Source organism: Monodon monoceros, unplaced genomic scaffold, assembly GCF_005190385.1.
Source record: "Monodon monoceros isolate NGI ecotype Baffin Bay Population unplaced genomic scaffold, NGI_Narwhal_1 Super_Scaffold_18, whole genome shotgun sequence".
Lineage (NCBI taxonomy): Eukaryota > Metazoa > Chordata > Mammalia > Artiodactyla > Monodontidae > Monodon > Monodon monoceros.
In genome coordinates, this window is record NW_021703774.1 from 176179036 (window position 1) to 176197604 (window position 18569).

Consider the following 18569-nt stretch of genomic DNA (forward strand, 5'->3'; position numbering starts at 1 on the left):
GAGAGGGGGAGAGAGAGAGAGAGGGAGAGGGAGAGAGAGAGAGAGGGAGAGAGAGAGAGAAAGAGAGGGAGAGAGAGAGAAAGAGAGGGAGAGAGACACGGAGCGAGCGAGCACTCTTCTCAACAGCACAACTAACTGCTAGAGAAAAGGCTTCTGTCTTCCACTCTGATACCAAATCAGGCAGCAGTGAATCGGCCCAAAGGCTTTTAAAGAGGAAAAGGAGAATAGCTGTGTGAGCACTGTCTCAATCAAGTTCCTAAATTTAGCACTATATGGGGATGTGCGGCCATGGGTTCAAAAGGAACAGAAGTATGACAGGCCAACGGGTTCCCCTTAATCAGTTTTTAAACTGTGCTATTTCCAGAATTTTAGGTTCATGCTGTATATAAATTGGATGTTTTTAAGAAACATAACAATGGGTAAATTTTCCCACTGTGCATTATGAAGAGGGCAGTTTTCACACTGGGAAAAGAATATCAGGAATTCAAACAGCCAAACTGTTAAAACTCGTCTTTTCAAATTTCAGTTTTTCTAGTTAAAATGGAATAAAGAGTAACTTTGCTTTCACATTAGAAAAGAACTGCTCACATGGCTATACTGTATAAAATTGTGTTGTTTAATTAAATGTTGTTTTTTAATGTTTTTGGAGTAACTATAATTGATATCATAATTAGATAACACATGTACCAGTTTTTAAATCCTTGTCTCAGTACAAGGATTCCAACAGTATCTTGAGTTAATGTTAAAAGTAAGTTATACAGTGGTTTCAACTGCATCTCGGTATTTAAATCCAGAGTTAAACTGTGACACTGCAAAATGGAAGTGTCAACCAAATACAGTAAAACACTTCACTATCATTATCTAGCAAAATATGCGTGTCTGATACATGACTTCACAAAATAATTTTCTAACCTACTTCACAATAAAAAGAACTTGTGAAGCTCTTGAAATTGACAGATGACTTGTTTGGCTGACAGCTATTAATTCCAGAGAATGAACCACCTTTTCCAGTCAACCTTCAAATATTTTCCAAATAATAACTTTAGAGGCATCGTATAACTCAACTAAAACTTTCTAAAATGTACGAGAATGCTCATTCACTTAGTTAATTAGGCAAAAAGCAGAATTCCTATTTTCATGTTTTATTTCTAAATCTGAGATTTCACATTACCAAATCCTTCATTTAAATCCAAAGAAATGTATTTGACCTTTTCCTTGGAACACACTGTTGACTTCTACAAGGTAAATCATAACTGTATTAAGTCTAACCTGGAAATGATGTATCCATTTTATTTTGATTCATAATTAATAAAAATTCAATAATTTTGGTTTTGTGAATAATTACAAACACTGTTATTCAATCAAGTTGATCATGATTAACCTCTCAACCTCTAGAACAAACCGTTCAAAATAAGTTGGTCTAACAGTGTACCTACCAATTTGCTCAATCTTACTGGGAATATATCTGATCCACAACTTGGAGTGGTAAAATTAAAAGGAAGCGCTACAATTTTCTGTTTAGCTCTAATTATTATGTGCTTAGATTTAATTAGTAGGATAGGAACTGATTCAGGGAAACATAAGCACATATTGTTAAATTCAAGTCAGCACAGTGCTCACAGCAGCAAATACTGCCATTACTAATCTAGGACCTTCAAATCGCTATCCATCCAAAATAAATATTAATTAAGCACCAACGATGTGCCAAGCCTTGGTATGATTTCCTCTTCTTCTTCTCGAAAGAAATTCTCCAAAATTAATTAAACTCAGTTGTAATTATCCAAAAGATTTTTTTAAAGGTTAAAAAAAATAATAAGTTTTTTTAATAGAAAAGTGTAACTAGTTTTGCTATTTCACAACCCCTTTCCTCTTCTTAGAGTGCGTGTGATCATCAAATCTTACCCTTTCTATTTTTAGGTGGCCAGATACCCTCTCCCTGTCAATCATATTACCAAACCTCTGACCCAGGTCTAGGTCAACTCAAACTCAGGTTTAATAAACTTCTCACTATTTACCTGAATTTTATATTTTCAATCTAAAAACATGTAGGTGGGGGCAGATAAAGCGGCGAGGCCCAGAAGCCTTGCGATCAATTGCCGTCAATTTGGGTTTGGGGCATCCTCTCCTGCTTCGTCCCATTCAACTTCAACCTGAGCTACATGTGATCAAGTACATTTATTTTCTACTATTTATGAGGGAGCAGACATTTGTGGGACTCTATATCAGGCATCCAGAAAGGATTTTACATTGTCCTCCTTCATTTAATCGTCACAATAACCCGTCTGGGCATAATCACCCCCATTTTACAGGTGAAGAACCTGAGGTTCAGATTAATTTGCCCAAGATCTACAGCTAGTAAGTGGCTCAAATGGGATTCAGACATGACCTCTGGCTTTTCCGGCAATACCACAAGGCTCCTACTCTAAGTCACCCAGAATTTGACACTAGAATTACAGAATCGTTGTATTAGTGTATCTAACATTTGCAGAGTGCTCTGAGTTTTCCATGTGATTAAACCCTTTGCCTTTGTAATCCTCACAGAAACTTTACGAGGGGAGTATTATTTTGCTACCCCCAGATGGATTAAGTAACTCATCTAAGATCACACAGCAAGTTAAAGGCAGAACCCAGGCCTCCTCATCACAGGCTTTCCTGCACTACAGTGATGGAATTACTCTCACTGCCAAGCCCACCCCTTCCTGTAAGTCAAAAGCTTTCGAATCCTACCTTCTATAGGTGGCACGGTGTTGAGAACACAGTAGGTGCTAGTTCCGCAGAATACACTTTGGGAAACGCTCTAAGGAAACAGAAAATAAAATGTAAAACTAATCTTTGAAAAAGATAAATACTGGCTCTTCTGTGATATTCCTGCCAAAGATGCAAAACCTGAATCTAATCATGAAGAAACATCGGACAAATCCAAATTGAGGAACATTCCACAAAATGGCCTGTAGTCTTCACAAACGTCAAGGTCATGAAAGTCAGAAAGGACTGAGAACTGTTCTGGATCAAAGGAGGCTGAGGAGACAATCAAGCGCCACCCAGGGTCCCCACGGGGCCTTTCTCTACAAGGTCAGCACTGGGTCAACTGGCACCACCAGAATAGCTCGGAGGATTCGATGGTAGAGAGGTCTGTGCGTTCATTTCCTGATTTTGATTCCTGCATTGTGGTGATGGAGGAGAATGTTCTTGTTTGTAGGAAACACATAATAAAGTACTGATAGTCAAGGGCGATGAAACATACCGGCAACTCTCTCACATGGGGAAAGAAGTTCTCTGCACTACACCTGCGATGTTTCTGTAGGCTAAGAGTGTTTCAAAATGTAAAGTACACGTGTGTGAAAAAAAGATATATGCTGCTGAACCTCTAGTACCTGTGCAGTTTTTTTTTAACAGGGAGCATATGTGCTGTACGTACAGTAAATTGTTACTAAGAAGAACCAATGCCATTTCATTCTGCAGCTCAGTCAACGTTCAACGACATCATTACCGCTTCCCAACAGCAAGGCCCATACCTGACTGATTCAAACGGACCTGTGAGTGCCAACTAACAGCATGGCGGGCGGAGTGAGTCAGGGAGACGTTGGAAGACCAGGTCTCTGCTCTCAGGCTGCTTCATGTAGATAAAATTAAAGCTTTCATATAAAAACCTACACCATGTTGTACAGCAGAAACTAACACAACATTGTAAAGCAGTTATACTCCAATAAAGATATTAAAAAAAAAAAAAACCTATACCACAGTAACTTTTAAAAGTGGGGGGGGGGAATTTCTCTGAGTCTTGCCAGCCAATTAGTCTGGGTCCCTTTTTGTTCAGTTGCAATATTAAATAAAATTTTAGATTATTCCTCCAGCACTATAAACCACAGATTTATATACCTAGAAAACCAAAGACAGTTCAACAATCACCCTCAACATTTCATGTTTAAAATATAAAAAACTCAGTTCTCTCACTTACTAGCTGTCCTTGGGAAAGTAATTTAACCTCTCTGTATTACCTCATCCAAAAAAGTACAGAGAATTGGATGGGATAATGCACACATAAGGGCTTTAGATTCAAGAGTACCACTCAATATAAAATGCCATTGTTACTACGGTTAATGAGGATAATCTTTTTTTTTTTTTTTTTTTGTGGTACGCGGGCCTCTCACTGTTGTGGCCCCTCCCGTTGCAGAGCACAGGCTCCGGACGCGCAGGCTCAGCAGCCATGGCTCACGGGCCCAGCCGCTCCGCGGCATGTGGGATCTTCCCGGACCAGGGCACGAACCCGCGTCCCCTGCATCGGTAGACAGACTCTCAACCACTGAGCCACCAGGGAAGCCCCACTGAGGATAATCTTTAACAACGTTAACATTTTCTGGCAATACACTGATGGCTGCCTGGACTTTTTGTGCCGCGAAGAGTGCTGAAATCTGACTAAACTCACTCCCCTGAGGCTCTGATCTTCCTCTCCCTTGGAGCCACGGGAAGTGGGTGCTTCACCACAGAAAAAGTCTTTCTCCACAATGTGACCCCTGCTACCAGGATAACCATGAGCTCCTAATCATTTATTTCTTGTTTCTGGAAGATTCTTGTTCCAGTACTTTTACTGTCCTTCTTCTGCTTGATTTAATCAATAGTGGTAACCACTGGTTAGCAATCCGGGCCTGAGGGTTCTCCCTGTGAACCATGGACTGACCTCAGCATTCATGTTCCTTTGGAAAATTCAACATTAGTCTCTCCCCCGACCGAGTGTGGGATTCTAGACTTCAGGCAACATCTTTGAGAGTCGCCAGCAACAGCCTTCTCAGCACCGTAATGCAACATCTCATCTTAATGTGGTTTCCAAATTGAAACTTGAAATTTTACGGTGTTAAAAAGAATGTTTTACGTTCAAGACTTAACATTTTCTGGCTTCCTATTACCAAAAAACAAGATAGCTTAGGTTTACCACTGATCAAGACATCTCACAATGGTCTTCTCAAAAGTTTTAAAAACCACTAATGTACAGTGGAACACATTAGTGAATGACTTCATAAAAAGAACTTTTACACCTGACTTCAAAGTTTGATGACAGGTAAATCAGTGGTAAAATGTATCAAATAACAAATCAAAAGAATTAAACGCTAAAAACAACATATGTAACAGAAATATCACAACCAACCAACCATGATTTCTCAATAGCACTAGCGTAATAAATGAAGTCTTAATAGTTCATTTAACCAGGAAAGAAACTCACTCACATAACTTGAGAGTGAAATCAAATGACATCCCACCCTAAAAAACACAATGTTCTCAAAGCAAATAAGGCAAAACAAGCAAACTCACACAAGCAATGGCTACCTTGTATGAAGTACCCCGGGGCCAGCCTCTGAGCTAGGTCCTTTCACCGGGCCGAGACCTGGCTCTGGAAGCCAGACTGGCTCCGGAGTGCAGAGAGGGGCACTCACTGGTCGGAGGATCTGGAGCCACGGGGTCCTGAGCCAGGCCCACCACCGCCTGCTGGCAAGGCCGGGACAGACAGCTGAGCTCTCTGCGCACAGGCAAGGGCCGAGTGGGAAAAGTACAAGCTCTAACGCCAGCTCTGGATTCCAGTCTGCATGCTGCCCTCCCTGGCTGGCTCTCAAGTCTGACTCGGACCTCTCTGCCCTGGGGGGCCTCCCGCTGACTGAGGCGAGAAGCCCAACTGGTGCTGTCTGAATAGCCTGTATTTCCCTCCTGCCGGATGCCTCCATCTTTATCATAACTCCTTCCGTGTGTTCTACACACATGAAAGGAGCACCTCACGTGTGCCAGACACACCGTCCTAGGAGCTGGGACCCAGCAGTACACAAGACTAACAAAGGTCCCACACTCATGGGGTACATGCCAGTGGGGGAGGCAGGTGGTAAGTGGGATAAATGCTGTGAAGGAAATAAAACGGAGTGATGCTCTACAATGAAAAATCAGGTAGGGAGAGCTCTGTTTCTGAAAGTACATCCATGTGTGGAGCAAAGGGACTACTTGATTAGAGCATCAGGAAACCCGGATTCTCTCACTAACTAGGTTGAGCGGCTCTCAGCGTGGCTGCACTTCAGTCATCTAGGGAGATTTTTAAAATTCTGATGCCCAGGCTGCAATCCTGACCACTTCAGCCAGAATGTATGGAGATGGAACCCAGGCATCAGTATTTTTTAAAGGTTCCCAAGTGATCCCAAGGTGTATCCAAGGATGGGAGCCACTGAAACAAACAGCTGTATGACGCTGCTAACTCTCTGACTTTGCCAGTTTTCTCGAGAATAAAATCACAGGTTGACCTTGAGCAGCGCATCCCCAACTTTAACGCACATGTGGGTCATCTGAGGCTCTTGCAGGTTCTGACCCACAGGTCTGAGTGGTGCCTGAGTCTGTGCCTCTGAGACACCCCCATGATTCACGGCCACACCTAGACTATCAGAAACTGGATGATCTAAAAGATCAGGAATTAGATCTAATAAAGATCCAGTCCCAACACTCCTGACTGCACAATTCCATGGATTCCTAATAGACTGAGAAAGTACTTTTGTCTGTTAACACAAACTATAATACAAAACTATGCCAGAATATCCAAGCAAGAAAAGCAAAAGACACTACAAGGATGGTTACTCAATTAAGTACAGTCCAGTGTCCGCTAGAAGTACCCAAGAGAGGACACAGAAGCTCTTTAAAGTATTCCCTGCCTTCAAAAGGTATATCTAATTGGAGACAATACTAAAAAAAAAAAAAGAAAAAAAATGTAATGAAGAAATAATACATGATTTATTAAAGCCTGAAGTGAGGAGATGAGAGCAGTATGGAAACCTAGTAACTATCTGTGTACCAGCACAAACTCCTTGGAGGCATGAAATATGTTTTATCCATTTTTGCCTCCCTTCAGAGAACCTAGGTCAGAGGGTTACACATAGCCACATTCGTTTTATATACTAAAATATATATATATATATATATATATATATACACACACACAGTTTTGGATGATGGAATAAATGAAACAAAATGCTATATAATGAGAAGTGATTACTGGCTTTTGGACAGAGAAGCTGCATGATGAAAACTGTATTTACAGTTCTTTGAAATAAGGACTGACAATGCTTAAGTCTCCATAGAGTCCCTTTAAAGCTAGCTGAGGACCCACATAGCTTATTAAAACAAAGGCAGAGAGGTGCCCCATTGAATGCAATAAACCAGCTGTATCAATTAAAAGTGATACATTAAAAAGGTTTTGTCACATAGTTTTAAACTGAGCCTTGAAATTCACTGATCATTACATATAACATGACATATAAATAATCAAAATTAAGGCAGAGTCCGAAATTCTCAGCACCTTTACTAAACTCACCAGTTTTGCCTAGCATTCTAGGCATCGTGCCTAGTTAGGCAGGCTAACTCTTAGAACAAACTGTGTCATGGCTCAAATACCATAAATATTTACTTCCTGCTCGTGTAAAGTCCAAAACAGTAGATCAGGAGGCAGCTCTCCTCCAAGCAGCGGCTCAGGCCCCACATCTCCTTCCATCTCATGGCAGGAGCCTTCCTACGTCACTGGGCTCTTCTGCATCGGCCAGCAGAGGGAAAGGACACGGATAACCGAGCCGGACGGTTCTACGGGCCAGGCCTGGAAGTGGCACACTTCTCAGCTCTCACGCCATTGGCTAGGATATGGCCACAAAGCCACACCTAATTGCAAGGGAGATTGGGAAATGCAGTCTGGCTACCTGCCCAGGAAAGAGGAGCTAGGTTTTGCGATCAGCTAGCAGTCTCTGCCACAATGTCATCTGTAACTGTTTGTTTTTTTTTTAATTATAGAAGAGTCATTCCTTCCAGAAATACCTTCTAAGCCTACAACCTCCACCTTTAATCCCTAAGGCCATTCAGCATCTAAACCCAATCTAGCAGTTTTTCTACTCCGATAAATATTTTTCTAACATATTCAAGATAAGACTACATCCAGGGCATCCTTGAAGGGATGTCTGGCTTTTTTGGTACTTAATGTCTGGCACATAATAGAAGCGCAAATATTCGTTGAATTCATGGACGAGTGGCATTCCCAGAAGTTCATGGAAAGGAAAAAGAATGGTCCCATCTCTTGCCCTGGTGACGGTAGGATTTACTGAAGACCAGCAGTCTTTTTAAGAACCTCTGTCTCCCTCTCCTGAGGCCACCCCGAGTCGCCACCTGTCTTCCGGAACATGAACAATCAAGCAGTAAGACAAGAGCTACTTTCGACCCAGTAAGAAGAACTAAGGGGGTGAAAATACTCTACCATGTTGACAGACAACAACAGAGCCAATGCTACCATTGAGAGCACAGGGCTGCTCAACAAAGAGGAACACAGGGTCTGTCCGAGACCAGGCTCTGGAGGCCTCGATAAAACCGGGCTAATGACCTCTGAGACTAGAAAGCCAACATGCACCCTAAACACAAACCACAAAAGGTTAGTGGAGGAAAAAAATTACATGGTATAGTACAAAAATATTTTGTGCTCATGTATTACCTCTTTTCAAGAAGTTCAAAATATACCGTAATTGCTACTATAATAACCCTCCCAATACTCCTATGGGATAGAGACAAAATTAAAGTGTGTAATCAAGTTAAAAGGAAAACGTCTGTTAGGTGGCTGACTTCCTACTACTGGGGCCAGCGCAGTAAGAAAGTGAAGCAGTAACCTCTAAGGTAACTGGGGCACAAACCATTTTAGGCTCTCAAATTGAGTTCAACACCTAGAATTGAGTTCAAAAGCAAACAAGTTGCTAAAACAAACCACAAAACAGTTGAAGGGCTAAGAAGCTAATACAGGAACTAATACTACAATATATCAAGCCTGATTTATGACCTGAGAAATCACATTAATTGATTCACTATTACCAGAGATTCATGTAAAGCGTATTTAAACTGATTTCAGAATGAAAAAAAAAATTCCTTCTAGGTATGAATCGCAATATCATTAGAATTTTTATAAATTTAATTTGGCTAGGAAGCCAGTATACTCAATACTCTGAAAATAATCAAAGAGCACTTATTAAATGTCCTCACTTGTATAAATAGATTCTAGTAGAACATATTCAGAAAAAAAAAAAAAAACACTATATGAAATTTAAAATTACACTGTCTCAGTAGCACTTACCATTACTAATACTGATAACTTTTTTAACTACTCAAAGAGAGATATAAAATATCAACTCAACAAGCTAGGCATTCCATTTGATATTATGTACATATAACAAGCATTTTCACATTTAAAATCTTATTCTGGCCCCAGAAGGCAGCAGAGCAGACATGATGTCTGTTCTAGAAAAGGCATCAAGGCACAGGCAGAGACACTTGCCAAGGGCCACAGGCTGGGAGAGGACAGAGCAAGAACCAGGAGCAGGGCTCCCTACACGACTCCTGAGCTGTTCCCACAGAGCACAGGCTCTCTCCCAATAATGCAATAATGCTTCTCCACAAAGAACCAATGCAAAAGTTGGGGCAGAAAAAGTTCACAAGTTGCTCTGACAGAAAAGCCAAAGCACACGAGGAACATGGAAGAATACCTAGGAATGCAAGCTGGGAGTTCAACATCCTAAAGGAAAGGCCAGCAACACAACAGCTACACACACACAAGTCTGGATGTTGATCTCGTAGAAAGATTTTCCGTGCTTCTCAAACATTTTTTAGTCCATGAACCACAGACCACCCATAACCTATCACTATTTGCTACGGCCCCAAAACTAAAACCTCATCAAAACCAAAGGGGAGGGGACTTCCCTGGTGGCACAGTGGTTAAGAATACGCCTGCCAATGCAGGGGACACGGGTTTGAGCTCTGGTCCGGGTAGATTCCACATGCCGCGGAGCAACTAAGCCTGTGTGCCACAACTACTAAGCCTGCGCTCTATAGCCTGTGAGCCACAACTACTGATGCCGGCACGCCTAGAGCCCATGCTCCGCAACAAGAGAAGCCACCGCAATGAGAAGCCCGTGCACTGCAACGAAGAGTAGCCCCTGCTTGCCGCAACTAGAGAAAGCCCACGCGCAGCAACGAGGACCCAATGTAGCCATAAATAAATAAATAAATAAAAATTTTTTTTCAAAAAAACAAAGGGGAGGAGAACACTGTTTCTCATAGCAGAGCAATGAGGCATCCCCTTGAATGGAACCTGGCCACGTGGGGCCTCACCTCATCCAAATATTGCCAGAACTAGGAAGAATGCCAAGACGCTCTCAGCGGCCAAAGACATCTGTCCACGCGCAAAAGTTCACACACTTCACTGTGAGAAGGGCTCTCTGATCCACAGTCCTAGCTTGATTACTATTAAACCATGCATAGTTCTAATAAGCTTAATTATCAGGTTGCCAAGCCCAGAGAAGATCAGAAGCAACAAATCAGAAGGGGAAAGGACAGCTAGAGACTGACAGATAAGTAGAAGCAAAAGTGACAAGGGACAGCAAGGACACATTTTTAAAAAACAATAAACTAGATACAAGGACTTGAAAGGTGCAGCAGTTTGGGGTCATTTATCATAAAAGCAAACAGTCTACTGGAAAAGTCCTAAAAATATCACAGCATTAACTAAAGCCCAGTTCAGTAACTTAGGTACAACAAAATGAACCCAAGTTAACAAGTAAAATGTACGCTACAGTCCATGTGCTCTACTGAACATAGGGGAAAAGTGGCAACGCCTTTTGTTTGCAAATCTCTTTACATTCCATAAAATACTTCCATATGAATTACCTGATTTTATCCTTAGCAACATCCTAAGGCAAGCAGGACAGATACCCCATTGGCCAAGAATTTGCTGATAAATAATTCAATTTTTGCAAAGCAGAGGGTTTATCAATGACAATTACAATACAGTCTGTTAATCCATCTAATGGGAGAGAGCACTTCAAGAGGTACCTACGCCTCTCATCGGGGATGAAGAGAGACGGCAGGGAAGGCTTCCTCAGAAGGGTCCCCAACGTGACGTACCTGAACCCTCAGCTGGAACTGCACCTCCAAAACTTCCCATCCTGCCCTATAGGGCCTCTTTCCGAAGAACTGCCCTATGCCCCCTAGGGCCATCATCCCTCCCTACCACAGTGGACTGCCCATGACCCCCACCCCCTGAAGTTAGCACACACTCTTGTATAACCTCCTCCCCTTGAGTGTGCACTGGACCTAGTGACTTTCTTCTGACAACAGAATGTGGCACTGGGACATCACTTCCATGAATGCATCGCGCCTCCTGTCTTGCTAGCAGACTCTCCTTTGCTGGTTCTGATGAAGCAAGCTACCGTGCTGGCTCTGCCCATGAAGGAACCACGTGAGCTTAGAAGAGTACCCTTCCCCAGTCGGGCCTTCAAATGAGCCCTTGACTGCAGGCTTAGGAGGCCATGAAGCAGCAGGTCCAGCAAAGCCCTGCCTGAACTCCGGACCCACAGAACCAGATAATAAATGTGTCTTTTTCTAAACCACTAAGTTTATGGTAATTTGTTACAGCAGCAAAGATAACTAATACACTGATCAGGGCCCAGTGATTACTTTTCTCACCTTGGACTTGATCAATCATTTCACTATCATTTTACCAGCACTCTGCATTTACCACCAAAACCCTGGAAAGAATTGTCTACTCTCTCACTACCTCTTTCTCATCCTCTCAACTCACTATCAAATTGACAAAAATCAGTACCTTTTCCTTAGTCTTCATTCTACTCAACCTCTCGGCATTACAACTGATAACCTCCTTACAACCCTTTGCACTAAGCGTCCCTGACTTTATGTTCTTGTTCTACCACACCTCTCTGACCATTCTTCCTCCGTCTCCTCTGGTCCTCTCCCCTCTGGTGTCACTTAAATGGAAGCATTCACCACATTTCTGCCCACAAGTCCCTTCTCTTTTCCCATGACAATTTCACCCACTACTGTGAATTCTACTCCTAATTCATCTGAACTGATTCATTCTTTCAACCAACAGGCACTGTTCTGGGCACAGAGCTGTATAATAGCCACAAGCAAGACAATCAAGGTTCTACGTTCATGAAACTTACATACTCTGCCAGAGGCTCTATTTGCCCCTCCAGGTCTACTCACCACCCTTCTCCACCCCGCCCTGTGCCAGGGAGGCTGACCTCTATGGACTCCATCACCAGGGCTCCCTTGCCCTCTGAAAGTTCAATGAAGAGAAAAAACAGGGTGATATGAATGATTCCCTAATCTCTGATCCACACTCCCAATGTCATACTGTACGCATACATGATAACGCTACCCCAATTACACCTAAAACAGAACCGATACATTTGCATCCAGTCTCCCCCAAAGATATCCCTCCTTATTCCTCCCTCCCTCAGTTAATGGCCTCACTAACACCAGCTGTTGAGGTTCACAAGCTAAAGTCACCTCCAACTCTTCTCATCCCTCAAGGCCCACGGTCAGTCAGGCACAAAACTGTGCCTCTCTCACACATACACATACAGCTCAGTCGCACCAGCTCCTTTTTCCAACCCACTGCTACCGACGTTCCTGCCAGGAGCTACTGTCTCCCAACTCCAGTCCTTCCTCTTTGCTCATTCATTCATTCAACCAACAAACATTTACTAAGCCCACCCCAGGTGCCAGGTATTCAAGCCTCTGACCACTAAAGATGTAAATCTAACTGAATGAGAAAGAGAAGTAAACAAGCAAGTTCAACACAAGTAAAAGATCTAGGACCAGGAAAACCATAAAGTACTGTGGGTGCACCAGGGAAGGGCACACAACCCGATCTAGGTCAAGAAGGCTTACTCCGCAAAGTGTTATTTAAGCAGAAACCCAGAGGACGAGGAGAGGCAGCAAAACAGAGCATATGTGTAAGTACGTGTGTATTTGTTTTAGAGGAAAGTGCACCTCCTAAGCTAAGGCGATGACAGTGCGCAAGGCCTAAAACCAAGAGAAAGCATGGTGCCCTGAGACAACCAGAATCTAAAAAAATTCACCACAGCTGGACAGTGGCGAGGACACCGGAGCAGTAAGCAGGCGGTCCTTATTAGCACCTTCAAGCAGAATTGACTAACCAATCAATCCCACTCCTCCGCTAAAAAAACAAACAACAAAAAATCCTAAAAGCCTCTCCCAAAGCAGAGAGAGTAAACGCCAGGCTCCTCAGTCTGACTTTCCAAGCCCCTACAGCCCGGCCCCTACCTACTTTGCCCAGCTCATCTACCCACATGCACCAGGAACCCCAGCCTCCCCGGTACTCCTGGCTCTGTGCCTTTGCTACATTTCCTCCGCTCGGAATTTCTCGTCGAATCATCATGTTTGCCCGTCAGTAATGCCAGGTCGAATTCTACCTCCTTCCAGAAGTCTTCCCAGTTCCTTCCAGTGCATGATTACACCACGCATTATGACCTGCCTTGACTCAGTTACATCCATATCTGTGCCCCTGCAGGGTGGAAGCTTCTGGAGTATTATGAACAGAAGTGAATCCTAATTTCCAAGACTAGGAAAAATGTTCAGAAAAATATTCAATTTATCAGCATTGCACTTCTAAGTAAACAACCAAAGAGGGTCATGGAAAAATAATTATTTTTGAATTATATAAATACAATCGATCACAAGCCTAAATTTCTGTATGTTTTCAGTAAGTATCTCTAAGTAAAAATGGCTACACACTGCCTCATAAGATAAAAAAACAGTAAGTAGATAAACTCAGAAAGGTTGTTACTTGCTCAAAGTCACAAGGCACTTAAGGGGTAAAGACCAGAGTCAAGGCTTCAGGGACTCCTCAAAAGCTACAAACAGGGCTTCCCTGGTGGCACAGTGGTTGAGAGTCCGCCTGCTGATACAGGGGACACAGGTTCGTGCCCCGGTCTGGGAAGATCCCACATGCCACGGAGCGGCTGGGCCCGTGAGCCATGGCCACTGAGCCTGCGCGTCCGGAGCCTGTGCTCCGCAACGGGAGAGGCCACAAAAGTGAGAGGCCCGCGTACCGCAAAAAAAAATAAAATAAAATAAAAAGCTACAAACAGCCAGATATAACCACAGTATCCCCATGAATCTCCCTAACCAGCCATCCGATTACCTAAAACGTCCTTCCTTCACTCTTCCCTCAATTAATTCCTATTTTCCTTCAGAGTTCAGCTCAAGAAGGCTCCTCCAAGCTTTCAGATGAGCAAATCCCTTTCTGATGCACTGCACTCGCCTGCATAGCGTGGACGTGATACAGCACTAAGAAGGCAAGTGCGGTGTATCAGTTGTAATCACACATGGCACCTTGATTAACGCTGGTTTCCCTGTCAGCTGCGTGAGGACAGGGACCATGACTGTCCTTCTCTGGGCCTGGCACTTTATTACTATGTGCTGAGTAAATGAGCTGCCTTAAGAGTGTAAGAGTAACTGATAGTCACATGGCCTCCACAGGACTACAAGATCCTAAAATAATTTCTGACACCTCCAATAATAATAATGACAATTACATAAAATTTAATGTCATATTACTGTAATATATTCTAACTCTTTTATAATTAAATATTCATGAGTGGAATCTGTTAATTCTCTATTAATCAGAATGAGTGTTAACCAGAATACCACATTTTTTCTAAACACGCAAGGCATCAGCAAACTTTCACATCAAAAGAACACACACCACAAGAAGCCGACCTATACAGGCTATATGAGTAACTATTTGCTGCCTTGGAACCTGAAAAGTCCAATTCCAGCCTCATAGGGAATTAGGTTTTTCAACAACACAGCCTACTATATTAATAAGTTTAAACAACAATTTTTTTTTAAGGCAAGATGCTTGGGGGCTTGAGTTAGGCAGGACTAGTTCCAGCAGATCCATAAAAAGGATTTAAACTCCCCAGATGGATCCACCCATTTAATATATAATCCCTATCAATATCAAAACAGCCTTTTTTGTAGAAATTGACAAGCTGATCTGGATATTCATATGGAAAATCAAGGAACCCAGAATATTCAGAACAATCTTGAAAAAGAAGAACGGTTGGGGGACAGACACTTCCCAATTTCAAAACTTAACTACAAAGCTACAGTAATCAAGACAGTGTGGTACTGGCATAAGGATAGACATACAGATCAATGGATTAGAACTGAGACTCCAAAACCAAACCCACACACTTATGGCCAACTGATTTTTGGCTAGGGTGCCAAGATACTTCAATGGGAAAAGAATGGTCTTTTCAACAAATGGTACTGGGACAACTGGATATCCACATGCAAAAAAGGATGAAGCTGGAAGCCTACCTACCTCACAACATACAAAAACCCAAAATGAATCAGAGGCCTAAATGTAAAAGCTAAAACTATTAAACTCTGACAAGAAAACATAGGTGTAAATCTTCATGACCTTGGATTAGGCAATGGTTTCTTAATTATGACAGCAAAAGCATAAGCAACAGAAGAAAAAACAGATAAACAGAACTCAATCAAAATTTAAAACTTTTGTGCTTCAAAGGAAACCAGCAAGAAAGTGAAAAGACAATCCACAGAATGGGAGAAAATATGTGCAAATCATACATCTGATAAGGGATTGATATCCAGAATATATCAAAAATGCCTATAACTCAAAAGCAAAAAACCAAACAACTCGATTCAAAAATGGGCCAAGGCCTTGAATACACATTCCTTCAAAGGAGACACACAAATGGCCAATAAGCACAAGAAGAGATGCTCAACATCATTAGCCTTTAGAAAATGCAAATCAAAACCACAATAAGATACCACTTCACATCCACTAGAATGGCTGTAATCAAAAAGACAGATAACAGGGCTTCCCTGGTGGCGCAGTGGTTGAGAGTCTGCCTGCCGATGCAGGGGACGCGGGTTCGTGCCCCGGTCCGGGAAGATCCCACATGCCGCGGAGCGGCTGGGCCCGTGAGCCATGGCCGCTGAGCCTGCCCGTCCGGAGCCTGTGCTCCGCAACGGGAGGGGCCACAACAGTGAGAGGCCCGTGTACCGCAAAAAAAAAAAAAAAAAAAGACAGATAACAACAAGTGCCAGCAAGGATGTGGAGAAATTGGAACCTTCAAACATCACTGGCGGGAATGTAATATGACGCAGCCACTTTAGAAAGCAGTCAGGCAGTTCCTCAAAAGTTAATCACAGAGTTACCATATGACCTAGCAATTCCACTCCTGGGTGTACACCGGAGAGAAGTGAAAACACGTGTCCATGCAAAAACATGTACACAAATGTTCATAGCAGCATTATTCATAGTAGCCAAAAAGTGGAAATAACTCAAATGTCCATCAACTGGTGGACAGATAAATAAAATGTGGTATATCTATATAATAGAGTAGTATTCCACCATAAAGAAATGAAGTTCTGATATATAGTATAACGTGGATGAAAACATTATGCTAAGGGAAAGAAGCCAGTCACAAAAGGCCACATACTGTAGGATTCCATCTATATGAAATGTCCAGAATTGGCAAATCCATAAAGACAGAGAGTGGATTTCTGATTGCCTAGAGCAGAGGAGAGGGAGGAAAGGAGAGTGCCACTCACGGGCAGAGGTTCCTTTCTGGAGTGATGAAGATGTTCTAGAATTAGATAGTGGTGATAGTTACACAACTGTGTACATATACTAAACACCACTTAACTGTATATTTTAAAAGGGTGAATTTTATGTTATATGAATTATACCTCAATAAAGCTGTTACTAAAAAGGAATCAAATCCCTTTATGTATCTTTAAAACATTATATACGTTCCTCTTTTGCTAAGCAGAGCATACTTAGCATTGCTTCTGTGAATACGCTCAAGGTCATCACTATGAAACATCCGTTACTAAGCAGCTGTATATCCAGACTTCACTGGTGTGCTGGCTACTAGCCCTTTTACATAGACCTCCAAACCACTGCTTTCAGCCTTCTACTGTTTACTATAATTTTACTTCCTCCTTCTACCATGAGAAATCAAGAAAAACCTGAGATTAGACGCAGGAAGGATACGAAGGAAAAGCCAAACAAGTATGCATACAGGTAGCCGCATGTGCTTAAGACAGAGGCTGTTCCGTTTCCTCCCTCCAGACTCTCTCTTCAGAGGCAATGTCTCCAACCGCCCAGGTTTAGTGGTCCACAAGAAGGGGAAAGGCAAGGGAGCCCACCCAAGCATCTCAACCGTGGGACACCTCAGAAGACACTGGCATCCCTCAAACTGCCTGGTTCTCCCTGAGAACCACCAGGGCAATGGCTGCCAGGCCACCAGGTTCCCACGTGTCCCGGCTGCTTCACCACCACTCCAAGCACGAGCCCTGGGACAGCTGCTACCCCCACTGCTGACTTGCTCCACACACAAGTGGGCTGGCTGGCTGAGGATGCTCCGCCTCATAGCTGTAGCCACAGGGAACATTTTCTCTGCAAAAAGTTTACTCGCTATAGCGAGTGGACATGAGAAATCCATTTTGGAGTCAATATTCTTTCTTTTACACTGTCTGATGGAGACAGAGGTCAAGGCATCAGGACCCCCTGCTACAGTCCCCTTCTCCCACAATCCTTCACCTTAAGCCCCTCTAAGTGATCAGCAGCCCAGCAACCCTAACCAGCCCTCTCTCAGCGTGCACCGGACCGGGGTGAACACCCAGCCTTGGAACAAAGCAAGTGGCTGAGAGGAGTCAGTCCAAACCTCAGTCTGGAGTATTTTAAACACACGCCATAGAGACTGGAGTCAGATGACAGTGAGCCCTGGAACCAGAGTCAGGATGCACAGAAGCCATGGCCGGGACCCCTGCCCACTGCGTGCAAACTACGGTGAGGCAAGAAGCCTGCGTGCGAGTGAGAAGCCCTGTGTGCAAGGAGAAACGGGGAGCAGCAGAGAGGGGGGCCGGCAGAGCCATGACCCCCGCTCAGCCCCAGGGGCTCCAGAGGAAAAGGCCACTCCAGGCTCTCCGGGTGCAGTTCCCAGACTGTCCAGTTGGCCTCTGCTCTCCTTATACAAAAACCACCTTCACTTAACCTAAGTGGCTTGTGTTCCCTGCAAGAAAAACAGCTCCAACTAAAGGAGGGCCAGCTTCCGCTCCCTGACATCAAGTGTCCTAGTGTCCACTTTCTATATAAATGAACCTCAGAGCCATCTGATGTTCGTTTAGTGTGTGTGTGTATGTGTGTGTGTGTGCGCGCGCGCGCATGCAGGGATCAGCGGGGTGGGGGAGCAAGGGATTTTGATGCTTTATTTAAGGCACAACCTGCCAACTTAGTGTAATGAAAACATTGCCACACATTTACTTTTAGCTCCTTATAGCTGCTTTTCTCATCGGGTTTTAAATCCATTTGGGGTTACTTTTTAATTGTGGAAAAATACACATAACCTAAAATGCACCACTTTAACCCTTTCTGAGTGTACAATTCAGTGGCATTAAGTACATTCACGCCGTTGTGCACCATCACCGCTCACCACTGTTTATCTTTAAAAGCGCTCTGCAAACCACGACTTTCTCATTCTTTTGTATTAAACAGGGATTTCCGTCTATGCTCTGTCATCAAGCGACGAGGTGGTGCTCAAGGCGCTGGAGGGGAGACGGCAGAGAACACCCGCAGCCACCTGGAGCAGCCCCAGGGCGGCTAAGTCCATCCTCGGCTCCTCCAGCCCCGGCCACGGAAGCTGGAGCCTAAAAAT

General features: G+C 43.4%; 1 protein-coding gene across 8 annotated transcripts in view; it reads right to left on the reverse strand.

The window, feature by feature from the left end:
• Positions 1-18569, reverse strand: part of CAMTA1 (calmodulin binding transcription activator 1) — an 823330-nt gene that overhangs the window by 791533 nt on the left and 13228 nt on the right. For 4 of the 8 annotated variants that reach the window (XM_029227275.1, XM_029227280.1, XM_029227279.1 and 1 more), the window contains exon 2: positions 2728-2797. The exons of the other annotated variants lie outside the window; for them this stretch is intronic. In XM_029227275.1, coding sequence (XP_029083108.1) covers positions 2728-2797 — 70 coding nt within the window. The remainder of the gene's footprint in view (positions 1-2727; positions 2798-18569) is intronic. 8 annotated transcript variants of the gene reach the window in all.